Raw genomic sequence first — 27415 nt, 5'->3', positions numbered from 1 at the left:
TCAGAGACCTGTGGCCTGAAGTCCGAGTCGGCCATTCTCCCCCAGTTTTCTTTTTAGTTTGCTCCTGCTGAGTTCCCACAGATTGCCTGGCTGAGCTTCATGAAAATGGATCCTGTGTGCTTCACCTTCCAGCCATGGGCTTCCACTGAAGTCCTGTCTCTGAGGTGGACCCACATGGTCACTTTCACGCCTCCAGTACTGCTGGGCTGAGCTGCTGGCCCAGGCTTCAGGTTTCCTTGTTACCAACAATGCTACCACAGAGCCTTTTTTTTAGTTCTTTCCAGTTACACATGACAGTAGGGTATGTTTTGACATATATACGTGGAGTGAGACTTCCCATTCGTGTGTGGTGCGTGATGTGGAGTTTCACTGGTCGTGAGTTCATGCAAGAACATAGAAAAGTGATGTTGGATTCATTCTGCTGCCTTTCCTGATCCCAGCCCCTGCCCTTCATTCCCCTTTGTCCGCTTCAGTGAACTTCTATCCCTGCCCCACCACCACTTACTGTGAGTTAGCATCCGCATATCAGAGAGGACATTAGGCCTTTGGGGTTTTTGGGGATTGGCTTATTTCACTTAGCATGATGTCTCTAGTTCCACCCGTTTACTGGCAAATGCCATAAGTTCATTCTTCCTTATGGCTGAGTAGTATTCCATTATGTGGGGTTTTTTTACCCATTCATCTGTTGAAGGGCACCTAGGTTGGTTCCATAGCTTAGCTATTGTGAATTGAGCTGCTATAAGCATTCGTTTGGCTGCATGACTATAATATGCTGATTTAAATCCTTTGGGTATAAGCCAAGGAGAGGGGTAGCTGAGTCAAAAGGTGATCCATTCCAGGTTTTCTGAGGAATCTCCATACAGCTTTCCAGTTTGCCATCCCACCAGCAGTGTATCAGTGTGCCTTTCCCCCACACTTGCCAACATTTACTGTTACTTGTGTTCTTGATAATCGCTGTTCTGACTGAGATGAGATGGAATCTCTGTAGTTTTGATTGTCATTTCTCTAATTCCTAGACATGTTGAACATTTTTTTCATATATTTGTTGACCAATCGAATTTCTTCTGTGAAGTGCCTGTTTAGTTCCTTTGCCCATTTATCGGTTGGGGTATTTGTTTTTTATTTTCTGGTGTTAAGTTTTTTGAGTTCTTTATATATCCTAGAGATTAATGTTCTATCTGAGATCCAGGTGGCAAAGATTGTCTCCCATTCTGTAGACTGTCTCTTCCTGTTCTTGATTGTTTTCTTTGCTGTGAAGAAGCTTTTTAGTTTTATGCCATCCCATTTATTCCTTTTTTAAAGAAATATTTTTATAGTAGATGGACACGATACCTTTATTTAATTTTTATGTGGTGTTGTGGATCGAACTCAGTGCCTCACACGTGCCAGGCAAGCGCTCTGCCAACTGAGCTATAACCCCAGCCTCATTTATTGATTCTTGATTGTACTTCTTGCCCTTTAGGAGTCTCACTGAGGAATTTGGTTCCTAAGCTGACATGATGGAAATTTGGGCCTACTTTTTCTTCTGGTAGGCGCAGAATGTCTGATGTGATGCCAAGGTCCTTGATCCACTTTGAGTTGAGTTTTGTGCAGGGTGAGATAGAGGAGTCTAATTTCATTTTGCTACATATGGATTTCCAGTTCTCCCAGCACCATTTGTTGAAGAGGCTTATCTTTTCTCCAACATATATATATATATATATATATATTTTAAACAATGTTATTGTACTTTTTATACATTTATTTTATTGATTTTTATGTGGTGCTGAGGATTGAACCCAGTGCCTCACGCGTGCTAGGCGAGCGCTCTTCCTCTGAGCCACAGCCAAAGCCCCCAACATATGTTCATGGCACTTTGTCTAGGATGTGGTGACCGTATCTATGTGGGTGTGTCTCTGTCTTCTCTTCTCACCATTGGTCTTTATGTCTGTTTTGGTGCCAGTACTGTGCCGTTTTTCTTACTATTGTTCAGTAGTATGGTTTAAGTTCTGGTATTGCAATGCCCCTACTTCACTCTTCTTGCTAAGGATTGCCTTGGCTATTTTAAACCTCTTATTTTTCCGAATTAATTTTGTGACTGCTTTTTCTATTTCTATGAAGAACATCATCAAGACCTTAATAAGCATTGCATTAATCTGTATAGCGCTTTCGGTATCATGACCATTTGACAATGTCAATTCTGCCTATCCAAGAACATGGGAGATCTTTTCACCTTCTAAGATCTTCTTCAATGTCTTTTTTTAGTGTTCTGTAGTTTTCAGTGTAGAGGTCTTTCACCTCTTGTTAGATTGATTCCCAGATATTTTATTTTCTTTGAGGCTATTGTGAATGGGATAGTTTTCCTAAATCTCTCTTTCAGTTGATTTGTCACTGATGTATAGGGACACAATTGATTCATGGGTGTCAATTTTATATCCTGCTACTTTGATGGATTCGTTCTAGAAGTTTTCTGGTGAAGTTTTTTTGAGTTTTCTAAATATAGAATCATGTCATCAGCAAATAGGGATAGTTTGAATTCTTTTCCTATTTGTATTCCTTTAATTTCTTTCTTCTATCTAATTACTCTGGCTAGAGTTTCCAGGACTATGTTGAGTAGAAGTGGTGAACAAAAAAAAAAATCCCTGTCTTGTTCCAGTTTTTAGAGGGAATGCTTTCAAATTTTCCCCATTTAGAATGATGCTGGCCTTGGGTTTAGCGTATACAGCTTTTACAATGTTGAGGTATGTTCCTATTATCCCTAGTTTTTCTAGTGTTTTGAACGTGAATGGATGCTGTATTTTCTCAAATGCTTTTTATGCATCTATTGAGAATACACATACACACACACACACACATATATATATATATATAAAATCTTTAAATATATTGATGTGGTGAATTATGTTTATTGATTTCTTATGTCGAGCCAACCTTGCCTCCCTGGGATGAACCACTTGATCACGGTGCACTGTCTTTTTATTAAGAATTTTTGCCTCTGTGTTCATCAGGGATATTGATTGGTCTTAAGTTTCTTTCCTTGATGTGTCTTTGGTTGTGGTAGCAGATGATACTGGCCTCCTAGAATGAGTTTGGAAGTGCTCCCTCCTTTTCTGTTTCCTGGAATACTTTGAGGAGGATTGGTGTTTGTTCTTCTTTGAAGGTCTTGTAGAACTCGGCTGAGAGTCCATCTGGTCCTGGGCTTTTCTTGGTTGGAAGGTTTTTGATGACATCTTCAATTTCATTTCTTGAAGTTTATCTGTTTAAATTTTCTATGTCCTACTGATTCAATTTGGGTAGGTCATATGTCTCTAGAAATCTGTCAATGTCTTCAAGATTTTCTATTTTGTTAAAGTATAAATTTTCAAAATAGTTTATGATTATAATTTGTATTTCAGTAGTGTCTGTTGTGATATTTCCTTTTTCATCACAAATTTTAGTAATTTGAGTTTTCTGTCTCTCTTTGTTAGCATGGCTAAGAGTTTATCAATTTCATTTTTTCAAAGAACCAACTTCTTGTTTCATCGTTTTTTTTGTTTATTTCAGTTTCATTGATTTCAGCTCTGATTTTAATCATTTCCTGTCTTCTGCTTTTGGTGTTGATTTGTTTTTTTTCTAGGGCTTTGAGATGTAGTATTAGGTCATGTATTTTGTGACTTTCTATTTCTTTTAATGAATGAGCTCAATGCAATGAACTTTTCTCTTAGTACTGCCTTCATAGTGTCCCAGAGATTTTGATATGTTGTATTAGTGTTCTCATTTATCTCTCAGTATTTTTTTATTTCATCCTTGATTTCTTCTGCTATCCATTGGTAATTCAATAGCATATTATTTATTCTGAAGGTGTTAGAGTAGCTTCTATGATGTATTTTATTGTTGATTTCTATTTTCATACCATTATGATCTGATGAATGCAAGGTATCATCTCTGTTTTTTTTTTTGTATTTTCTAAGAGTTGCTTTGTGACCTAAGATATAGTCTGTTTTAGAGAAGGATCTGTGTGCTGAAGAAGAAAGCATATTCACTCATTGATGGATGAAGTGATCTATATATGTCTGTTAAGTTTAAATTAGTAATCGTATTTCTTATTTCTGTAGTTTCTTTATTTAGTTTTTGTTTGAAGGATCTGTCCAGTAGTGAGAGTTAAAGTCACCCAATATTATTGTATTGTGATCTATTTGATTCTTGAAATTGAGAAAGGTTTGTTGATGTATGTAGATCCTCCATTGTTTGAGGCATAAATATTTCTGATTGTTGTATCTTGATGGTATAATTCCATTAAGCGGTATGAAATGTCCTTCTTTGTCCCTCCTCATTAACTTTGGCATAAAGCAGTTGTCCTACTAATAATCTTTTTTAATGTGGTAAAATATGTAACGGCCTTTCCTGTCTGATCCTGTGTAGTGCACAGAGGTGCTGGGCACGCTTTCCTGCTGTGCACCTCCTCCCCAGCCCAGAACTCTGTCCCACTCTGAAGGCTGCTTCTGCCCTCCCAGGCCTCGGCTCCCCATCCTCTTCTGAGGGTCTCTGTGCCCCTTGTAGGGGGAGTTGGACAGTGTTGTCAGGGCTTCGCCCGGCAGGGTGTCTCCTCTGTGTTGCCTCGTGTGTCTGAGTTCCTTCTTATGGCCGACAGCATTCCAGCGTGTGGCCACGTTCGGGTAGCCACTCGCCTGTTAGTGGACGTGGTCAGCTGACGTGGATGATCCTGCCGTGAACACAGGTGGGCAGATACCTGTTTGAAACCCTCCTTTTGGTTCTGCTGTGCATATGGCCAGTGGAGGAATTGCCGGCCCTGGGATGACTCTAGTGTCATGTCCCGGGACCCACCATAGTGTTTCCACTGCCCAGGGTGGGAGAGCCGCAGGTGCCCGTGGCCTTGCCAGCGCTTGCGGTTCTGTCTGGTAATAGCCATGCCAGTGGGTGGGCAGTGGTCTCTTCTTGTGGTTTGATTTGCATTTCATTAATGACTGGTGACACTGAGCATCTTTTCACGGGCCATGGGTTGGAGCGCCACATACCTGAGAGGATGCTGGTTGTAGAACATGTATCTGGGTGATTGTCAGGGCTCCCAGCACTGCCCACACATTCTGGGTTCTCTGAAGGACTCAGGACTTGGTATCTAGTGGTCTTCTCGCCTGAGGTTTGTCACCATAACACAGCTAGGACCCCCGGCTGGGCAGAGGCGTGGGAGGAGCTGAGGATCCCCGTCAGCCTCTGGAGCTCTGGGCAGAGTGCACTTTCCTCCTCCAGGACAGCCCGGCAGCACAGGGAGCTGTCCCTTCAGGGAAGCCCAGGAGAGACTCAGCACCCACGGGCCCCTGTCACAGGGATGGCCTCCACTCAGGATGCCCCACAGTTCGATTCCCAGGAGCAAAGCTGGGGTTCCGTCCCCATAAACCACAGTGTTGGTGCAGTAGCCACCGGGCCACTGCAGTGAGACTGGGGACCCCTGCACTGGCTCTGGGTGCAGGCCCCGGGCCCCCTGTGGCAGCCCCCCTCAAGCAGCAGCCTCGGCCTGCGGCCTGCTCCCTGCTGTCTGAAGCCTTTCTCCCACCACACCCCATCCTGGGTGTCGGCGTGTCCCCATACTCCTGCTTTGCCAGTCGAGTGAGTGCTGAGCGGGGACAGCGCTGGCTCGAGCACACCTCCTCAGCCTCCCTGAGACTGCGTCCCGGCCCCTGCTGGAGGCCAGCGTGGTTCTGGCCCGTGGCCCTCCCCGGCTGTGGTGTCTTCTGAGGGGTTGACACCTTCTCCTGCCCCTGCAGCGGCCCTCGTGGTTGGACTGCGTGGCTGGCACTTCCTCTCACTTGTGCCTTGGCGTCTGCTTTCTGTCTGGGAGCCGAGCACCTCTTCCTCAGCACAGCTCTGGTCTAAGAAGTCTGTCCTACCGAGGGGGAAGATGTTCTGTGTTTTCTTCCGGGGGCTTCGAGGTCTTGATGCCTGGGCAGGGATGGGCCCTCCTCTGGCTGGGAAGCTCTCCTTTCCTGGGCACCTGCGGCCCCACCGTGGTTCCCAGGGGTCTCTGTGGGGCTCTGGGCTCTGCCATCAGCCCTGCAGGGCTCCGTGCGGGAGGTGGCTTCCTGCTGGAGGCGCTGTGGGGTGCGCGGGGCCTGCCGGGATCCTTGCCGCCGCCCGCTGCTCATGGCTCTGGCCTCCTTCCCACTGCCCCCTCCTTCCTTTTTCCTCACGTTTATTCTGCTCCTTTTTGGAAGGTTCCCTGTAGCTGTCTCCTTGGCTGTGAGTCAGAGGCGTTGCATTTTTCCTTCTGAGTCTTTTTGTGTCCCCTCCCCTGGTAACCATCCTCCCTTTGTCCTTTGAAGGCCAGCCATGGTGGCAGCTTCCTGAAGACCACCCCTGTGCTTCCCCTCGCCTGCTCCGTCACTTCCCCCTGCACCTTGTAGATAGTCCGGGGGTCGGGATCATTCCTGGTGCCTTTGCCAGCTCTTTATGTCACCAGCTCCCGGTGAATCCCAGGGTGGTTGGAGACCTACCCTGCGGGACTTCCTTTCAGTCTGTCAAGGTGGACTTTATGTTCCTGATGAGGTCTGTCTCTGGAATGTTCTGGAGAGCTGGGAGTGGGCTTCCTGCTGTGGGGGGTGGGGGCATCCCTAGCTGCCCTGTGTTCCCTGAGTTGCTGGGGGTCCTGGAGCTCAGCCGGGTGGATCTGACGTTTGTTTCCAGAGAGCAGCTGGCTCTCCAGCTGCGAGAGTGAGTCCTCTGCTGAGGCCTGCGCAGGCCCCCGCAGGCCTCAGCTTTGACCCTGGTGTCTTGACATTGTTGCAGGTGGACAGTCTCTGCCCCTTGTGGCTGGGTAGTGCCCTCTCTGTATTAGTAGAGCCACTCTGGCTTTCTTTTGGTTAGTGATAGCCTGGCACATCTCTCCCCGCCCATTCACCTTTAATCGTGCATTTTTTAAAACTTTCTTTTCTTTTCTTTTTTTTTTTATTGTGGTGCTGAGGGTCAAACCCTGTGCTTCACACGTGCTAGGCAAGTGCTCCACCGCTCAGCCCCAGCCCCAGCCCCAGCCCCAGCCCCAGCCCCAATCTTGCATTTTTATATTTAAACTGGTTTCTGGTTGACAGCACGTGACTGGGTGCTGACTTTTGGTTCTGGTTCTTGTGGTTTGGAGTGCTGGGATTGAACCCAGGGCACTGTTTTTCGGTCTACTTGGAACAGGGCTCACGTGATGCTTTGACTATATCCCTTGTGGCTTTGAAACACAGATTTTTTTTTTCTTTTTCCCAATCCTTTTTTCCTTAAACTTCTCCCTGATCTTCTTTTCCCTGACCTTCTCCTTTCCGATCTCATTTTTTCTGAGTCACCTCTATAAACCGCCTGTTCCTGTGGATGGGCAGAATCACAGCCTTTGGGACAGGAGTCCCCTGTGTTTCTCCTTTGCTAACTAAGCAATAAAACTTCTTTTTCCTTTTCCTCAGGACCTTGTCTTGGTTATTGAATTGGCGTCAGAGACAAGGACCAAGCTTTTGGTGACACACTCTGACATCTCTTGTCTATTAACTGGCACATTTATACAGTTGGCGTTCAAGGCTAGGGGGGCAGCTCACTGGAAGAGCACTTGCCTGCCTAGCCACATGCAAGGCCGTGGGTTCATGCCCGCATCCAAATGAATAGGTATCTGTGTGTGTGTGTGCTCAGTGGATCGCGCGAGAGTGTGTGTGTGTGATGTAAATGATAGACACCGTTGGCATTCTGAGATGGCTGACACAGAGGGACATCAATATCTACCATGTTTGTTACTGGTTTTTATTTTTTGCTCTTGTTCTTTGTTCCTGTTCTGTCTTCTACTCTTTCTCAGCCTTTACAGTTTGTTGTTGTTGTTTGGGACACTGGGGATTGAACTCAGGGGCACTCGACCACTGAGCCACATCCCCAGCCCTGCTTTTTATTTATTTAGAGATAGGGTCTCACTGAGTTGTTAGTGCCTTGCTTTTGCTGAGGTTGGCTTTGAACTCACGATCCTCCTGCCTCAGCCTCCGAAGCCACCAGGATTACAGGCATGCGCCACTGCACCTGGCCCTTTTGTATTTTTTTTTTAAACATTTATTTCTTAGAAATAGTTGGACACGATACCTTTATTTTATTTATTTACTTTTTTGTGGTGCTGAGGATCGAACCCAGGGCCTTTCACGTTCTAGGTGAGCACTCTACTGCTGAGCCACCACCCCAGCCCCCTTTTGCAGTTTTATTGAACGCTCTCTGTGATTCCGTTTTCTTTCCCTGAACATACCCAGCTTGGTTTTCTCTGGTACAGCTGGTGCCCTGGAGTCCGCCTCGGCCTGACCCCGCCGAGCTGGCGGGCCGCAGTGGCCGCTCTTTGTGTTCCCTCACACATAAGCAGGAATAGTCGTGTCAGTTTGAACAGAGGGTCTGTTAGATTCAGGAGGAAGGAAGAGTGCCATTGGGGGTCTTTTGTCTGCTTGCCTGTTTTCATTTGTGGCCCAGGGACCAGCCTCAGGGCCTGGGGCACGTGGAGCAGGCTCTGCCTCTGCACCAGGCCCTGGAGAATGACCGTCTGTTTGACCTCCACTTCATCTTGCTTCCATGTGCTTCCTCTTCACGGAGATCCAAGTTTCTGACCTTCACCATTTGCTTCTCTCTGAGAAGCTTTTCGGCATTTCCTGGAAGGCAGGTGCTGGCCGCAGACGCCTGGGCTCTTCTGTTTGATGAGGAAGCCTCCACTTTGAGGGTGGCTTGGCATGTGCAGGCTCCTGGTGGAGGCTCCTGTCAGCACCCCTCTTCCCCCAGCTGCTTGCAGGACTTTCCTCTTTGACAGTGGCTGCCCAGGTGTAGTGCCTTCCAGTGCCCTGAGCCGTGGTCTGGAGTCTGACAATGACTGGGGACACACTCAGGCACTGCCTCTGTCCCTCTCCCCTCTCCTGCTCCTGTTACTGAAAGCTCCTTATCCCCCATGTCAATCCAACCACTAGGACACAGTTTTGAGAAAAAGGAAAAAGAAGTTGCATTGCTGAGCAAGCAAAGGAGAAGACAGGGACTCCCGTCCCGGAGGCTGCGAATCTGCCCGTGGGGAGAGCAGGGGGCTTTAAAGAGGCGACTCGGGGCCAGGGCTGTAACTCGCCTGTTCATCTGGGGGACAGTCTGAGGTCTTCTGGGGCCTTCCCCAGGCTGAATCGCTTGGCTCCTGTGGTGGGTGTTCAAGGACAGATGACTCTGCCTGGGATGGGAAGAAAGGTGACCTGCTTCCCTGAGGTGAGGGAGGAGCAGGGCAGCGGGGCTCGTCCGCAGCATGGGGGGAGCGCTGTGAACCACCATTGCACCCCTCTGGGGTCCCACAGTCCTTGATGCTCTGTTCTCTCCAGGCTTCACTCATTCTGCTTTTCATTTCTGGAACTTTCTGCCATCAGATCCTCAGTGCAAGAGTGTTCTCCACTGTCTGCTCAGTGGTGAGCCACCAAGCACTGTCTTGTGTACCTCGGCTGGAACCCAGGGTGCTCCACCGCCGAGCCACATCCCAGCCATTTTTGTTTTGTTTTGAGATAAGGTCTCACCAGGTGGCCCCTGCTGGCCTTAACGTCCATCCTCCTGCCTCAGCTTCCCAGTAGCTGGAATACAGGTGTGCGCCACCGCAGCCACTCTTTTCTGGGACACTTTCCTCTCTAGCGTTTTTGTTGTTCTTTCTTAGAACTTCCATCTCTCTGCTCTCCTTATCTGTCTGTGAGAAACACATCTGCCCAGACCCAACGATCGACTGGGAGACACGAGGTGCAGGGGAAGCGAGACTTCAGGCTGGTCTTGTAGGATCTGGCGTCTGGGCAGCAGGCGCACTCAGAGGTTACAGAGAGTATGCTGTGCCCTACTCTGTTCCCCAGTTCCCAATGGGGAACTGTGCCCTAACTGTTCCCCAGTCCCCCATTGGCCGACTGCAATGTGGTGCACAGTCTTCTGGGATGGTTTTACTGTCTCCTATTGGTTTATTTTTTAAAAATGCATAACAGAAGAATTTCTGTCTCTGTTGGCCAGGCCAGCTGCGTCCCTGCCTCCTGTGTGTCAAGGGCTGCTCAGGTGCATGGACTCTGAACCCGCCACACTGCGGCTGTGGTGCTGCTCTGAGCGGCGCCCGTGCCTTTCCCCTCGAGGCTGTGCGTACATCCCCAGGAGTTTCACATTGAAGGCTGAATTCTGTGTCCTGAAAGTGGACTGCTAGACTCTGTCTCCCAGGTCTGCTCTTGCTGGCTACCTACCTGTCCACAGGGAGGCCCTCACATATTGACTGGCTGTCACAGCTTCTGTCTGATCGTCCAGCATCCCTGCCACATCCACTTTGGATGCTGGCTTGGTCTCTACAAAACTCGCTTTGGCCTTTCAGTAGGCCTTGCTCTTGTGTGTCCAGCCGTGGAGAGGAGCTGCTGTGAACAGCCTTCGGTGGAGTGACCAGCGGAGGGGTCAGGGCTCTGTTCAGGGAGGCTGTGCCTCGCACTGCAGACCTCATGTGCACCTCCATTTTCCTCTGCTTGTTAAAGCAGGGTGGTTGGAGCTGGCTGGAGCTGGGGACTTCCCTTCCTCTGGGCAGGTTCCACTCTGGTTAAATAGTCCTCTGAAGGGCAGTGTCTTGGGCTGTGCCGTGTTGCTGTAACAGAACACCAGACGCTGGGTAACTTAGAATGAATAGTAAGCCATTTCCTACGGTCAGGGGCTCTGGAGCTGGCAGGTTCTCTTACTGCGTCTTCCCCTGGGGAAAGGTGGGAGGGCAGCAGGGGATGTTGGAGAGACAAGGTCAGACTCTGCCTCCAGTCCTTTTCTAGTCCATGCTGACCCACTCTTGAGAGTGGGGCCCTGTGACCTAAGCCCTCCCAGTAGGCCCCCCTCCCAGCACTGCTGCGTTTGGGGAACACATTCTGAGCAGAGCAGGCAGCTAAGAAGAGAGCGCTGGCGGATCTCAGGGCTCCCGTCCTGCCCGCCGCCCAGAGGAGTGCCTTGTCCGTGTCCTCCGTGAGAACTTGGCCAAGTTCCTGGAGGTGAAACTTAGAACAGCGTGGGGGTCCCTGTGACTGGGTCCCCTTGGGGCTGTTGACTATCGGCTAACCACCTCCAGGACTCGCCAGTCACGGCGCTGCCCTGGTGAGCCGGGCCTCCTGTCCACTCCCCTCCGCAGCTTCATTTTATCTGTGGTTGGGTTGCGAACCACTTCATCCCTCGACGACCCACGACTGGATGGCTGGCCTTAGGTGGGGGCCCGGCAAGCCCCTGCCTCCCTGACCCCAGGCTGCCTTTCCCAGGGGTGTGCTGCTGAGGCCCCCTCTGTCCTTCTCCCCCACCTGAGTGGCCTGTGCCGCAGGAGAGTCATCACTAGTAGGTGGCTGGAGAGCCTGGTGTAGGTCCGGCCTTGGGCTGGGTCTGCGCGGGGCTTGTCCGAGGCCCCAGCCCAGGCTTCTGTCCCAGCTTGGCCCCCTTTGGCCTTTGTGCGACTCCCTCCGGCGCTGGCCTGGTGTCTCCAGGCCCCTGTTGAGCGCTGCACTTTGGGATGGTTCTGTGGGTGTGTGACTGAACGAGGACTCAAGTGGCCACTCTGCCCCTTCTTCCGCAGCCCTGGATCTCAGAACCCTGGCGCGTCGCTCACTCCGAGCTCACACGATGCTGCTGCCACCTGGGGGTGGGTTCTCTGTGCTCTTGCACCTCGTTCCTTCCCATGCTCTGGACCCCCTTCCTGGGCACCTGTGGCCAGCTCACCTGGGCCGGTCAGATGCAGGTTCCCCGAGCACTGACCGCACAGCCTGGCTTCTTCAGACCACCACCGAGGCTCGTCCTGCTGCGCTGGCTCCTGTGCCTGGCAGCTGTGGAGGACGGTGGCAGTCTTCATGTCACCTTCCCTCCCTTCTGTCTGGCTCCTTATGAAGAAACCGCCTTTCTGGCCTCTTTCCCTGAGGTCCTGTGAGAGGCCGCCAGGCCCTCCCCCTGTCAGCCTCAGCTTCCCGTCGGCGACTGCTGCGTCTCTTCTGCTCGCTGCCCTCCCTCTCTGGGACACCGCAGGTGTGAGGCCCAGCTCTCAGCCACCCCTCCTCCTGGTCTTCCCTCTCTCCTTTCAGTGACTCCTTCAGTTCTCTCCTCCTATTCGCCGATTCCCTCTTCAACTACCTCACCCGCCCTGTTGACACTCAACAGTTAACAGACTTCATCTCCAAAAATATGGTTTATTTCTCCTTTTGAAAGTCCCTGGCCCACTTGGTGGCCTCTTTTGGCCTGCTGTTTCACATCACCTTGTGACCCTGTTTCTCTAAACATTCGACACTTGCTCTTTTCACCGTGGGTCTGGTGACACGGGCGCCTGAAGGCTGGCATGTCTCTGATGGCTTTCCTCGTGATTGCTTGCCCTTGGGCATGTAGTGACCTTGACAAGGACTTTATTTTTGCCTGGTCCTGGTCTGGTAGTTCTAGGAACAGAATACAGGTGCCTCCCTGAGTGCCTGGGCTCATCTCCTCAAGGTCACCCCTGGGGTTCCTGTCCTGCACTGAAGGCAGGCCTGGGTCTCTGCCTCTGGGTGCACACCTGCCTTTGCCACCTGTGCACCCTGGTGCCTGCTGGGCTGGGGAGGCACACGGGCACCTGCTGGTTGGCTTCTTGCAAGGTTGCTAGCCAGGAGCTGTTGGCAGGCAGTGCCTGGGGGCGGGGCCCTGGTGCTGCCCTGCGCCCCTTCCTCCTGGTGTGCTGGGCACCGTCCCCCCGTTCTTGCTCCAGCCAGGCCACCCCTCTGCACTCCTCTCCACCCTGCGTCTTGGCCTCCACTTCCACCGACGGCTGCCTGCCGTGAGACCCTGGCCGCCACTGCTCAGCTCAGCCTGCCACAAAGCTGGACTCCTCCAGGGCTGCCAAGGACAGAGTGTCTCCCTCCTGAGTGCAGGCACCTGTGGGTGTGGTTGGGCCCTGGGGCACAGCCATGGGGCACAGCTCTGCTGTCTCCCCAGGAGGTGGTGACTCGTGGGTCCCAGCTGGGCGCTATGGCCACTGCGTGGCTCCCACCACCATGCTGGATGGGCCTGGTGAGACCTGGCACAAGCATGGGTGTTTTGTCCCCTCCTGTCCCTTCCTGTAGACGTTGCTGGAAGAGGCAAAGGACTTGCTTTCTGACTGGCTGGACTCCACGTGTGGCAGCGAGGTGGCCGACAACTCCATCTTCTCTCAACTGCCCAAGTTCTGGGAAGGGGAGTTCCACAGAGACATGGAAGCTCTGAACGTGAGTGTCTGCTCCTCACTCGGCCGCGGCCCTGGCTTCCAGATCCCTGTTTTGGTAAAGCCAGAAGGCCCGTGTGACCCACAGTGTCCTCAACTTTGCAGGCCCAGCTGTGAAATACTTCCTTGGGGGCACGAGTGGCTTGTTCGGTTTTGTTTTCATGGATTTTTTTTTTTTTTAATGTATCGTAGTCAGACACAATACCTTTATTTTATTTATTTATTTCTAGGGGGGGCTGAGGATAGAACCCAGGGCCTCGAAAGTGCTAGGCAAGCGCTCTGCTGCCGAACCACGGCCCTAGCCCTGGTTTTCGGTTTTTAACCAGAATTTTCACCTTTATTGTCCCCTGGCCCAGAAAATAAGTCGGGAACTCTTAGGAAGGTTGGAAGACTCCTGTAAGGCCAGGAGGTCCTGTTGTGGTCGTCACTGCTTCTGGGCCTCTGGTGGGGAGGAAGGGCCGTGGGCACAGGGGCGTCTGGCCCGCAGGCCCAGGCGGGGAGAAGCAGGCCGCGCTGTCTGCGGCCTCTCTTGGTCCCATAGTCGTCCCCAGAGCTGGGCCTACCATCCATTTTGCCACAAAGGAAGAAGACTCACACGGGCGCAGAGCCGAGGTAGTGAGGCAGGGACACTGGTGGCCCAGCCAGCTAGTCGGCGCAGTGGGGTCCCTCGTGGCGCAGGCCCACCCGCGTGCCTGTCCCTCAGCTGGACTGTACGGGGCTTCCTGTTTGACAGACAGGTGATGTGTTCATGGAGTGTGTTCCTGGGAGGCTGAGGTGTTTGGAAGGGACATGCTGAGACTTGCCCTTGTCACCCACAGGTTCTGCCTCCCGACGCCTTGACCCGGGTTAGCGAGTATGTGCCAGAAATTGTGAACTTTGTCCAGAAGATTGTTGACAATGGCTATGGGTAAGAACAGAGCCCTCCCTCAGCGCACAGCCCTCTAGAGCAGCAGCTGCCCAGCCCCTGTCCAGGCCTGGAGCAGGGGAGCTTGTGCTCCTGGGTCACCTGGGCACTCGCCCCCTATGGTGTTTGGCCCTGCGTGGAGCGCCCGGCCCTGCCGCTGCCATCTTGGATTGCTGTGCCCACGGCCGTGGGTTCCCGGCTCTGCGGTGGCTGCTGTGCAGTAGGTGTTGAACTGTGCAGGCACCTGGTGGCTCAGGGCAGGAAGCAGAAGGGACAGGTGGTGGCGGCACATAGCCTGTCCCGAAGCCCCATCAGCCATCCTCCTGCAGCTCCACACAGCCCTGGGCTGAGGAGCAGGTGTCTCGCTGACCAGCCCCTCCCGGAAGGCCTAGTGTCCTGCCCTGGGGCCACTGGATGAAGTTTCTGGAAAGCTCAGCCATTAAGACTGTGGCTCACTGGCCAAGAGCAGCTGTGGGTGTGCAGGGCTTCGGCTCCACGTGGACGCTTCAGTGTGTGTGTCCTGGGGTCCGATCCCAGGGGCAGGGGCATGTCACCAGCATCCTGTTGCTCAGCTGAGGTTTGAGTGCACACACTACCCACCGTGCTCTGATGAGCACTCCATCGTGTCCACTGCAGGGACACTTTCCGTGTTTCTGAAGTTGGCTTTCTGCAAAGGAACCACAGTGGAAGCTAGCCGGGGTTCCGGAGCCTGTGGGCCGTGCTCGGTGTCCTAGGCTGTGGAGGGCCCTGGGCCTGCCCCTGGGTGGCTGCCCTCCCCACCCAGCTGCGTGTACTGGCCGAAAGGGGAGCAAGGCCCCAGCTGTGTCTGCGGCAGCACTGGCTCTGACGTGAGAGGCCACCTCTCCCCCTTATCCCAGGTTGCTGCAGGCCACCATGAGATTGGGGCGAACCCCCTTCAAGGAAGACAGGTTGTTAGGCCTGGAATAACCTGGAGGCTCTTGGAGAGAGTGGCATGGCCCCGGGTGGTGGAGTGCAGGTGGGGAGAGGTGACGGCATGCTGTGCAGGGTGGTGTCGTCACTTCAGGCTGTGGCGCCCAGTAGCGGGTTCCCGAGGGACATACTGCTGGGCAGTGGCGAGGCCTCTCTGTGGTGGGCGGGAGCCCCCACTCAGCCTGCGCAGCTGGCAAGTCTTCCCAACAGCCACAGTGAAGGCGGAAACAGGAGACACAGGCGACCTTGGCTCTCGCGACTCTGCGGCCCTTGGATTCAGACTGGTGTCCTGTGGCGTCTGCTTGGTCCCTGAATTCCTCTTTTGTCTTTCAGCTATGCTTCAAATGGGTCTGTCTACTTTGACACCATGAAGTTCGCCTCTAGTGAGAAACACTCCTATGGCAAGCTGGTGCCCGAAGCTGTTGGGGACCAGACCGCTCTCCAGGAAGGGGAGGGTAAGGACTGAAAGGAGCCCCATGCAGCTGCGCTCCCCCGGGTGGCCAGCAGCAGGTGCTGCTTCCTCTAGAGGGACTTGAGGGCCTGTCCACACTGGACCATGAAATGCATTGTTTCATACAAAGCCAAGGGAGCGGCCACTATGCTGTCCTGACAAGTGGCCTGGGGCCTTGATTTGGGGGGCTGCTGTCACTATACATGAGGTTGGAACGGACGGTGAGACTCTGGGATGTGAGCAAGCGTCCTGAGTCTCTCAATCTCCAGCCACATTTTAAGCAAGGACACCAGGCTTCCCGAGCCCAGGAGAGCCCCAGCTGGGACACCTGGTCCCCATTTCTCCAGGCTCTTCCCACGAGTGAGGCTGGGGTGTTTGCAGGGCAGGTGCGGCTCCCGTGCTGGAGGCGCTTCCCACCGAGCCCTACTTCTGGAGGGCAGTTTGGCCATGAAAGTTGCTTTTCAATCAAGCACTTTCACCTGTAGGGTTCTAGTCTGGAGAAACACTAGCACCTAAAACAACCCAAAGTCAGTGAAAGAGGGCAGGCTGGGCCGTTTGGGGACATGGGCCTTCGGCCCGCGGCATTAGGGCTCCAGCGTTCACAGGCATGGGAGGAGGAGTTCATGGAGATGGAGCACCTCCCCAGAGGACTCGGAGCCCCAGCTGCCGCTGCGGGGCGGGAACAGTTGGATATGGTGAAGGGGCAGAGATGAGAGAGGGCAGCTCCAGAGCACTGCTCCTTTAGGCTCCCCCAACTGGGCAGCGGCAGAAGGTCTGCATGTACCCCAGAGTCGCTCTCATGGGGACCTCATTCTCTGAGCACAGCGCAGTGTGCGAGGCCCTGGTGCTGTGGGGACGTGCAAGACAGAGGCCTGTGCCTGGCGCCTGGGTGGAAGGGAAGCCACAGACAGATGCACGCAGCCAGGTGCGGCTTGTGCACTTGGGGGTTAAGGGGACACAGTGGGCAGACGAGGAGCATCGGAGGATGGCAAGACAGCATGGGGGGTGCAGATAGACACGGGGGCAAGGTGAGGGACCTGGCAAGCCAAAGGCTGCTGCTGGAGCAACGCAGAGAGGCTCGTCGCCCACAGGACAGATCAGACCTCTGACTTGCTAGGTGCTAGGAACAGCAAGAGCAGAGCCCCGCCTCAGATAGGAAGGGTGGCAGAGGGCACACCCACCCTGGAAGGACATCTCCGCCCGCTCCCAAGGGCTGCGTACCCCTCCCGTGGCGGTCTGCTCCCTGTGCCCAGCGAGAGGAAGATGCCCTCAGAAGGACTGTGCAGCTGGTGTGTGCCCCGTCTCCTGGGAGGCTGAGGCAGGGGTCTTAGGTTGGAAGCAGCCTGGGGACATAGTGAGACTCGGTCTCAAAATAAGGTAGAGGGGCTGCGGCTGGGGCTCAGTGGCAGGGGCGTGGCTAGCAGGAATGAGGATGGGAGGGATTGTGTGATTTCTTTCTCAAAGAGTCTGAAGCAGCCAGCTCTGCCAAGCAACGGCCTTTAAGGCCTTGGCGTGCGAGAGATACGATCCTTTTCTCTGTGGTGTTTCTAAAAGTAAGTCATGGATTTGATCCCCAGCACCACCACAAAACAAAAGTAAGTCATAATACGTGGACACTCGTGAGTAAATATGCACGGCGACAGCTAATTGAAAACCTGCACGTAGGAGGGTGTCATGGAGCCACATCCGGCCATGGTTTGAGGGACTGCTGGTGGCAGACCAGCAAGAGAGGGACATGAAGACATTTCAGTCAGGTTGTCAACATACCCAGACGCTGACTGTGACGGTTTCTGGGTTGAAAGCTGGTGGCCATCGTCCTACATGTTCAGGGCATGTCGCTGGTCCTGAGGCGCGGGCTTGGCATCCTTCCCAGTGTCTTCAGGGAGGCTCAGCTATGGCCCCTCCACAGCTCCTGGCAAGATGGAGTCTGTGCCTCCTGTTCCAGGGCACACGGGGGGAGGTGTCACCAGGGAAGGGTGCAAGTCTGGCCAGCCAGGCTCTTGAGGGCCAGGCTGGGTCTTGGTGCCAGGCTGGGTCTTGGTGCCCTCATGCCCAGAGCAGGGGCCTTGGCTCTGCCCCTCACCAGGCCAGGTGGTCCTCAGTGTGGAGCTCGGCTGGCCTGTGGGCCATGGCCACTGCACTGCTGTGCCTGCTGCTGCCACCTGTCATTCACCAAAGTACACAGAGGGAATGTACCACGAGTCTAGCAAAATGCCACCTCCCCTCCTGCAAGTCCCCAAGGGCTGCTGGCCCTCGGCTCATGGCCTCCCTGGCTGATGCTTAGCTGCCTCCCTTTGTGCCCCTTGTGAGCCCAGGAGGGAGGACACTGCCCACCTCCTGGCCCTGTAAGCTTGCACACAGCAGCTCAGCTATGCCTTGTGTCCCCAGAACTCACAGGCTGACAGCTATGCGGGCCATCGACCCAGGGATCCCCCCTGTGTGGACCTGGGTTCCCACACTCTGCCCCAGTGAGCTTCACACCAGGTCGCCTCCTTGCCTCAGCCCAGAGCACCGCAGCCTGACCTAGAGGTGTGGAGAGCCAGGGCTGCAAGGAGGCAGGGTGAGGTGGGCCTCTCTGCAGCCCAGGGATTGGCTTGGCCTTGGCACGAGAACGAGTACTCTGGAGCCCACAGCAGCGTTTCCTGAGTCCACCCTGTCAGCCCCAGTTCCTGTCACAGCAGACGGGTACTAGGGGGCACACTAGAGCAAGCTCGGGAGACGGGCAGGCCGCAGAGCAGCTGTGGGGGGGTGCTGGACACCCTGCAGGATGTGCCGAGTGAGGAACCCTGCCCTGCCCTCTCACTTGCAGGCGACCTGAGCGTCTCAGCTGACCGCCTGAGTGAGAAGCGCTCGCCCAACGACTTCGCCCTGTGGAAGGCCTCCAAGCCGGGAGAGCCGTCCTGGCCGTGCCCCTGGGGGAAAGTGAGTGCGTGCCGGTGGGCTGGGCGCCTGGCACCAGCACAGCCCTGTCCCTGAGGGCAGCTCTGCATGTGAAGAACTTCGGCACCAGGGCCGGAACCTGGGGCTGGTACAGCACAGAGCCGCCTGGTCCTAGGGACCAGATGTCACACGGCCTCCCTGGGCCTCCAGAAGCCACTTGCCTACCTGGGACTTGTACTGTCCATCTGTGAGGGGGTGACGGGGGTGGGTTAGATGCCCCCACCTCCGCAGGCCCTCGTCTGGTGCCCTGTGGACTCCGTGGGAATATCGCTAGCTCTAGAGGGCAAGGTGGCCTGGGACAGCCGTCCTGCCTGCAGTGCTGTGGGAAGGGAAGCGGTCATTGGCCTCCTGGAGTGCTGGGGTGCTGGAAGTCATCCCAGGTTGGTGTTTGGGTCTGGCTTTAGACTCTACAAAAGGTCACTCTGAGTGTTTGTGGGGGAGTTAACACCGTCTGGTGAGCTCAGAGGCTTGAGGTTGTACTTGGGGCCGTAAAGGCCCCAGCAGGCAGCATGAGCTGTTGACGTCTGCAGGGTCGTCCGGGATGGCACATTGAGTGCTCTGCCATGGCAGGCACGCTCCTGGGAGCCTCGATGGACATTCACGGAGGGGGGTTTGACCTCCGGTTCCCCCACCACGACAACGAGCTGGCGCAGTCAGAGGTGAGTGAGTTCGGGAGCCCTGCCAGGCCTCGGGAAGGGCCTCTCCGGGTACGTCTTGCCTTTTGCATTGGGGCTTGCAAGGAATTTGACCTAGTCACGGAGCCTGATTTCCCACGCTGACAGCCTGGCCGTTCTGACAGAGAGGCTCAAACTCAAACCAGTCGTGTTGCTTGTTGGCAAGCGACCTGGCATGGTCCCTCTGAGCCTCAGTTGCCCACTAGGAAAGGCAGCACTTGCCCAGTGGACGCTGCACAGTGCGGCAATAGCGCGTTCAGTGTCTGGCTCCCCCTGGAAGGCCAGGCCCTGGGGACGCTGGCCAAGCCATCCTTCCCGTCTTCCCACGCAGGCGTACTTTGAAAATGACTGCTGGGTCAGGTACTTCCTCCACACAGGTCACCTGACAATTGCAGGCTGCAAGATGTCGAAGTCGCTGAAGAACTTCATCACCATCAAGGACGCCTTGAAGAAGCACTCAGGTAAGCCTGCCGCACGCGCACCCTCAGGTAGTGGCGTGCTCAAGGGGGCCACCGGGGACTGAGGCTGTCTTGTGCCTTCGCTCCGCAGCGCGGCAGTTGCGGCTGGCCTTCCTCATGCACTCCTGGAAGGACACGCTGGATTACTCCAGCAACACCATGGAGTCGGCGCTGCAGTACGAGAAGTTCATGAACGTGAGTGCCAGCTCTTGGCGGGCTGGGAGGTGGCGGACAGCAGCTCCACCAGCACCTGTGGTCCACGCAAGCGGCGTCTCCCTCCTGCTCTGGCAGGCAGGGCACGGCATGGGGGAAGGTGGCTCGGGCCGTGGGATGAGGGCATGCTGCCCCGAGAGGGCTGGCAGCTCGGCAGGTGTAAGAAGGTCCTGTCCCTCCTGTTCACGAGGATGGACCTTTTTGACTTGGGCTTCCTGCCAAGCACGTGTCTCACAGGCTCAAAAAGAGCGCGCTGCGGTCCCGGCTGTCAGCTTGGTTCTCTGCGGGCCTTGGGGAACTGTGGTTCTTCAGAATCTGCCTGAAGTAAAATCCCATCAGGACGGTTCATCCGAAACGTCTAGTGGGAAAGTTGCCTGAATGCTGCTAAACCGACTTTCCTAACCTCAGGAGTTCTTCTTAAACGTGAAAGACGTCCTTCGAGCGCCTGTTGACATCACGGGCCAGTTTGAAAAGTGGGAAGATGAGGAAACAGAACTGAATAAGAAGTAAGTGGAGCCTTTTCGTTGGTGTTTGTGGGCATGTGCTTGTTCTCTTCAGCCCAGGGCCTGGCCGAGTATGGCCAGGCCCCAGAGCCTGAGAAGCTGGTCCCCAGGACATGCAGCACCTGCTGCCGAGCCAGCCGTGCTTGGGGAGCGTTTGGAGGATTGTTGTAGATGGTATCAAGTCTGACTGGGTTCCTTGTTCTTTCACGTGTAGCTTTTATGACAAGAAAAGGGCAGTTCACGAAGCCCTCTGTGACAACGTCGACACCCGCACCGTCATGGAAGAGATGCGAGCCTTGGTCAGTCAGTGCAACCTCTATATGGCGGCCCGGAAGGCTGCCCGGCGGAGGCCCAACCGGGCCCTGCTGGAGAGTGTCGCTGTGTACCTCACCCACATGCTGAAGGTAGGCAGGTGCCGGAAACCCAAGTTCTCTGGCTGCATGGCCCCGTGACGCCCCGTGGTGGGGAAACAGGCCTCCGTTACATGCACCCTTGGAAGCCAAGCCCTCCGCTCCTCCCGTCTCCACGCGTCAGGAGTTGAGGCTGCAGTGTTGCCCCTCTCTACCCCGTTCCCACCTTGGGGTCTGGAAAGTGAAACCATGTCCCAGGCCCCAACTCTGAGCACGTCTTGTGCAGAGCCACTTCTGGAGCAGCACTGTCACAGCCCGCAGGACCGCGGGGTGGCTCCCCTGCCTCACCCTCTCCGCATTGTCAGGCTGGGGAGGGCCAGAGTGGCCACCTGAGCCAGGGCCCACCTGGACGACAGGCCTGCTGTGGGTTTTCAAGCTCTCGGAGCTGCTCTTCCCACCCTTCCCTGGCCGTGGAGACCCACCAGAAAGGCTGCCCTCCACCATGCCCCGCGTACGCCAGCCGCTCGTGGGCTGCTGACCGCGCGAGACGTCTCACCTGTCCATCCTGCACATGGGTCATGTGCCATCTCTTTCTTCCTTAGATTTTCGGGGCCATAGAAGAGGAGAGCTCCCTGGGTTTCCCAGTCGGAGGGTCTAAGACCAGCCTAAATGTGAGTAGTGCGTGCCTGGGCCCACGGGTCCCTGTCCAGGGCCTCAGGCCACCCACCCTTCCCCACTGCTTGTTCCTCTGGAGTTCCAGGAGTCCCCCCAGCCTGGCAGCCCTTAGGCATACTGAGACAGGCACAGGTTCCTTCCCCACCAACCCTGCCAGTTGCATTTCAGATGTGGCTTTGCAGCTGCACCTTGGCATGTGGAAGGGCGGCCTTGGCAGCTGGCTGTTAGGATGCCTTTGCTGCCCTGCTGTCGTGAGCTCCAACCTGGCACACCTGGCTGAATGGGTCCTTGATTGCCCCTGCCATGTCCTGCATCCCATTTCCCTCGTATCCATGTAAGTGGGATGCCAGGACCCCAGAGGTGCCAGAACCCATGGGTGCTGAGGCCCTGACATGTACCGGTGGGTTTTGTGCATAGGCCACGTGTCCTCCTGCAGTGCATGCCGTCGCTCAGTGGTCTGTGAGGCCTAATGCAGCGCCAGTGCTCCCCATGTGGTGGCTGTACCGTGGTGCAGGGGTGATGGGAGAAAGGCCTGTGTGTTCAGGGTGGACACACTTGCGTCCCTGACCGTTGCCATTCATGGTTGGCTGCACCCAACATGGCTTCACTGAAGGTCACGCATATAGATAGAGTGCTGGCTGGAGAGCGCTCCACTATCTCTCTGTCCTGTGGCTGGGCAGAACCAATGCCAGGTCCAGTCAGCTCTAGCTTTGACACTGCGCCCAGGGGCTGTGCACGCACTGCCATCCCCTGCTCTGGGAGGCATGAGAAGGTCATCCTGCAGAGTCACCATGCCAGGTGTGAGCATGCAGACAAACCCACCCTGGCGGGCTTTGCTCGGTGCAGTCTGCCTCTCCGTTTGCAGTGATGTCAGGCTCCTCCGCTACGTGAGGGCTGCTCATCTCCGTCGTCCTCCTACCCCCCTGCCCTGTCGAGTGCTCCTTAGTCCTCCACAAGAGGGCACGTGCACACACTGAAGAGGATCTGCTGCTACCTGATGACAAGGTGCTCAGCGCAAAATAAAGGCACAACCTTAAACCTGCTTCCTACAGATAAGCAGTGAGGACCCCTGCAGGGGAGCTGCGAGGCTGCTTCTGGTGCTTTTTTGAAAGAAAATCTACAAGAGCTGTTTTGTTTTCATGTGCAAATAATACTAGGGTGTTTGTTTTCTTTGAACAAGAAGCAAAAGAGAGCTCCTAGGCTAGTCAGTCTGTCTGCCTTTGAGTCTGTACCAGTGTTTGTGGTCTTGAACTCTGCTGTGGCTATGGCCCTTCACATAGGGCTCTCTGCATCCTCCATGTGTCCTGTTAGCCCCTCTGAGTCAGCTCCTTGGAAATAGCCAGCCATGAGTGAGTGAGCCAATGGGACGAGCCTGCCAGGCCCAGTGTCCCGCGCCCACAGCTCACTCTTTCAAGTCATGTGCACCAGTTGACTTTCGAGTCCCAAATGCTGTCAAGCTGAGGAGGTGGCACCTGTTCCTCTGCCTCCTTGGTGTTGGCCATGCATCCCAGTATAGTCAGTCAAACCATGGGGGGTCGGTAGTCCCAGGCCTCCTTGAGACAGACCCTGTCGCCATCCAAGAGCCCCCTGGGCACCCTGCTGGCCCAAGGCTTGTGCATGAATAGAGAGAAAGACCCAAAGCCACCAGGAAGCCCGGAGTCTCCACTGCACGGGAGACGGCCTCTGCCCAGGGGTCAGACGGGCCAGGATGTTCAGCTCAGACTGCTGGCTCCCAGGCCCAGCCAGCTGGTGGCCATCTTGTGTTGTATCTTGGTTCTTGAGCTACCCCGTGACCTGGAGGCAGAGACCTTGCTCAGAAGCCATCTTTGATTCTACTGAACAGACAGGAGGAAGGCGCAGGAAGAGTGGCCGGAGCTTTGTTCTGTGCGCTGCTTCGCCCATCCAGCGTCCTCCCTCCTGCCTCCTCCTCAGCACTCCTCTGTGGTCAGTGCTTGTGCGGATGTTTAAGTGCGTGGACACCTCGGCAAGTGCATGTGGGACTCACGACCAGCCCAGCGGCCACTTGTAACATAAAGAAGGTCCTCACAGTTCTGTGTCTGCCCTGCTGGAAGCATGCAGTTAGTATACTGTAGAGGAGCTGCTGAGCACCTCTGGCCAGAGTGTACAGGAGGCTCTGTGCCCTCTGGCCCATGTCACCTGTGCTGCAGGCCCGCAAGGTGCTTGTCACCTGCACACCTGTAGACCATGTGTTGGGGACAAGGTGTCAGGCTCTGGGACACTAGGCCCAGCAGCACTGCCCAGGCTGTCCCCGCCCTGCACTACATTTCTGAATTGAATACCTAACGAGGTATTCATCACAACACAGGCGAGCAGCCCTCTGAGCCAAGACCTTCTTTCCGCAGCTCGAGTCCACAGTCATGCCCTACCTGCAGGTGTTATCGGAATTCAGAGAAGGCGTGCGGAAGATTGCCCGGGAGGAAAAAGGTGAGGCCGTTGCTCAGAGAGCAGGAGCGGCTCTTCCTCGCTGGGTGAGCACACAGCTGCTCCTCTCTGCGCTCAGACCCCGCGCGTCACCCTCTGTGGGCTGCCCACACGCTGCAGGCCCCATGGGGGCAGCACAAAGGGCAGAGCCTGGCGGGACTGTGGGCGAGAGCTGCGTGGACTGCTGTGGCCATCCTGCAGAGCCATGGAAGGCGGAGTTCCGCTCCTGGTGAGCCGGCAGGCGTGCTGGAACGCCGAGCCCAGGGCGGGAGCCTCCTGCTGGGGGGGGGGGTGCTCCCAGAGTCACTGTTCTGCATGGGGCTTGGCAGCGGAATGCCTTCATCTTGGGGGTCCCCCACGAGGGCTTTCTGTCTGTGCTTCATTCTTGGATATCCTGACATCCTGAGTGTGTGAGACTTGAGATTTGGGAAGTGCTGGATCTCTGCGTTTTGGTTTTTGGGCCAGTCCGTGCAGGTTGTTAAACCTGGCAGTAAGTGCTGTCCCGCGGCACTCTGGCTTCTCCTGCCGGAGGGTTCTGAACCTGTGGCAGCACCACTGACGCCCGTCAGGATGCGGGGTGGCCTCACCAGCTGCTTTCCCCCACGCTGTCTTGTCTGACCTCACGGTTTTACAGAAGAGGAAAGCAGGGCCTGGGGGAGGCGGCGACCGTCCCCTGCCCCGCTCCGCTTGGTCGGTGCCAGGAGCCGGTGGTGCCGAGCCTCCACTGTGCAGAGAGCATCCTGGGCTCACTGCAGGACAGTGTCCAGGCAGGTCAGCGTCTAGGCCGCGTGGCTGATGGTGGAGTGCAGGGCACCCAGGAGAGCCTGGGGGGGGGGGGCTGCCTGTTTTTGTTGTTGGTTCCTTTTGGATACCAGGAGAGTGCGCTTTGACGTCTCGTACTTGAGGTTGTTCGCAATGGTCGTGTTCTCGTGTGAACATGGGGAAGTGGCGTCTGCTTCATTCCACTGTCTTTCCCCTTCGCCTTCCCTTCCCTTTATTCCCCTTTGTCTAATCCAGTGAACTCCGTTCCCCCACCCACCCCACATGGTGTGTTAAATCCACATATCAGAGAGGACATCTAGCTCCTTGACCTAACATGATAGTCCAGTTCCATCCACTACCAGCAAATGGAGAGGCTGCCTCTTGCAGGAGGATGCGAGGCGTGGCCAGGGGGAGGCTCGGGACCAGGTCCAGGCCTGTCTTGTGCTGGAGAGCAGAGCAAAAGGGAAGACGACTCTCAGCCTGCAGCTCCTCTGGTCAGGGGGAGTGCAGGACACGTCCAGAGGAGGCGGGCTGGGTGACCCCATTCCAAGGCTGCCTCTTGTGCCCATAGAGGGGCCTGGCCTGCCAGCAGCCAGTGAGCAGGCTGCAGCGAGCATTTGGTGCTTGCTGTCTCACCTGGTGCTTCTCAGTGATTTAAATCACTTTCACCAAACTGAGAAGCACCTGATGGCCCACTGCAGAGCTGTGTAGATCTCTCAATGTCAGCAGCCCCCATTGCCATCGCTGGGGTCCTGGGCTTGGAGCAGTGGCCCTGTGGGCAGCTGGGCATTTCCGTCGGCCTGTCAGGACATCGGAGGCTGAGCCCAGGACTCAGCCCCCAAGGGCACACAGGGAGCACACCTGTAACATGACTTCCTGAGCACACCCCAGCCCCAGGAGGAACTCGGGCATGCAGGCCAATGGGCTCCAAAGGTGGCCTGGCCATGCGGTAGCCACAGCACTGCAACACTGACCAGGGCAGGGTGTGCTTGGCCTTTAGAGCAGCCCCAGCAGGCTGGCCTCAGAGTAGCTTGCTGGCTGGCTTTTTGCTGTTTGTTTGTTGCTTGGAGAGAGTGGACAGCCAGAGAAGTGGGTCATGCCAAGGGATGGGATCACCATGCTGTGCTCACATGCAGCACTCCTCTGCCCCGACGCTCAGGTGGGCTTGCAGTCAGCTTACCTGGGCCAGAGACCCCAGGGCTCTCTGGACAGTCCAGGGGCTGGAGGCATGTGCTGGACGTGGCTCTACCCACACAGCAGCAGCAGCAGCAGCAAGTGTGGCTCTGATTCCCAGCACTGTGACAGGCCCAGGAGAAGGAGAGTGGGCCATAAGCTCCAGAGTGGACTGAGGCAGCAGTTCTGCCCAGGCCAGGCCAGGAGGGAGCAGGGGTCAGGGGAGCCTGGGACAGGGCCTGCAGGGCTGGGCAGACCTCTGTCGCCTGTGGTCACCCCCATCGCCTCTTTGATATTCTCTACGGAGGTTACCACCGTGACTGTGTTTGGTGCACTAGGCATGTCCACTCTGCTGGGCAGCCACCGCCACCCCCAGGCTTCTGCTCTCCCCAGCCTGGACTCTGTTCTGTTGAATGTGACTCCCGCCCTCCAGCCCTGCTCCCCATCCTACTTTCTGTCTGAATTTGAGTGCTCCAGGGATCTCATGTAAGTGGAGGGCAGTGTGTCCTTCTGCACCTGTCTGCCCCCACTTAGCAGAACGTCCTCAACTCTTCCACGTCCCAGCAGCCTGAGGATTTCCATCTGTTTGGAAAGCTGAGTGGCATTCCACAAGGGGCTCCTGCGTCTTCCTGCTCCCCGGGGCTGGATCGCCGTTGCCTTGTGCTGCTTCTCCCCAGTCTGTTCTGGGCAGTAAGTTGCTCGTGGCATCACCTGCTTTCCATCCCTGTCCCCGACTCCACTGACGGGAGCCAGCTCTGATGGGTGCCCTGGGGCTCTATGGGCACATGCTCCTGGGGCAGTATGCAGTGCCCACCAAGAGGGAGAGAGGAACAGTCGCCACCCGGGGTGCTGACGGTCACCCCATCCATGCGAGCAGGACACTTCTAAGGAGTTGCTGACTGAGACAGCCACAATGGACCCTGTCATTCAGGAGCATCTCTAGTCAACAGGACCGTGAGTCCTCATGGCTGGCCCAGGTGTCCCCAGGAGGTGCCCTGTCTGGGGACCACATCCAGGGAAGGCCATGCTCCTTTGCTGTGCCCTTCTGCCTCCAGGGCAGCTGTGCCTGGTCTTCTGACCTGGGGACGCCTCTGCTCAGGCGGCCTCAGACGTGGATGGTCCCCACTCCTGCCTAATTCCCCTGTAGGTCCGCATTCCCAACCCCAGAAAGCAGCTGGCCACAGACCTACACCTAGCCAGAGCCGTTTTGTTTCCTTTTGTTTCTGTGTTGGGTCCTGGGGAGGGAGCCCAGGGCCCTTGACCACTGGGCCAGGGACCCTCTACCACTGGGCCAGGGACCCTGTACCACTGAGCCACGTCACACCCTTTTTAAAATTTATGTATTTTGAGGCAGGATCTCGCTAAGTTGCCCAGGCTGGCCTTGAACCTGCAATGCTCCTGCCTCGGCCTCCCAAGGTGCTGGGATTACAGGTGTGCGCCATCACGCCTGGTTCAGGCCTAAACCTAGGTAGCAACAGAGAGTTCAGAGGCTGGTCTTCCGCCCCCAACTCTTGGGTGACAGAGCCCGCGCTCTTCTGATGCGTCCACCCAGCCTGCTTTCTGTCTGTAGATAGCGTCCTGGGTGTCGGGTACAGCATCTCTCCTGTGGCACCGTGTCTCCAGTGTCTGCCAGCTGGTTGTGTGGCAGTGCTTTGTGCCTTTTCAGGGCTGAGTGATACTCGGGGTGGGATGGACCACGTGTGGCCGTGGCCGTGGCCGTGGCCGTGCAGAGTGCTGCT

General features: G+C 55.5%; 1 protein-coding gene across 3 annotated transcripts in view; it reads left to right on the top strand.

Annotated features, from left to right (window-relative positions):
- The window catches only part of Cars1 (cysteinyl-tRNA synthetase 1), a 51211-nt gene that overhangs the window by 17681 nt on the left and 6115 nt on the right, over window positions 1-27415 (top strand). For all 3 annotated transcript variants that reach the window (XM_027944310.2, XM_027944309.3, XM_027944311.3), the window contains 11 exons: window positions 13044-13184; window positions 13999-14087; window positions 15369-15490; window positions 18296-18408; window positions 18957-19085; window positions 19432-19561; window positions 19650-19753; window positions 20180-20277; window positions 20489-20678; window positions 21227-21295; window positions 23663-23744. In XM_027944310.2, coding sequence (XP_027800111.2) covers window positions 13044-13184; window positions 13999-14087; window positions 15369-15490; window positions 18296-18408; window positions 18957-19085; window positions 19432-19561; window positions 19650-19753; window positions 20180-20277; window positions 20489-20678; window positions 21227-21295; window positions 23663-23744 — 1267 coding nt within the window. The remainder of the gene's footprint in view (window positions 1-13043; window positions 13185-13998; window positions 14088-15368; window positions 15491-18295; window positions 18409-18956; window positions 19086-19431; window positions 19562-19649; window positions 19754-20179; window positions 20278-20488; window positions 20679-21226; window positions 21296-23662; window positions 23745-27415) is intronic.

Source organism: Marmota flaviventris, chromosome 9, assembly GCF_047511675.1.
Source record: "Marmota flaviventris isolate mMarFla1 chromosome 9, mMarFla1.hap1, whole genome shotgun sequence".
Taxonomy (NCBI): domain Eukaryota; kingdom Metazoa; phylum Chordata; class Mammalia; order Rodentia; family Sciuridae; genus Marmota; species Marmota flaviventris.
This window is presented reverse-complemented; position numbering and strand designations above follow the sequence as displayed.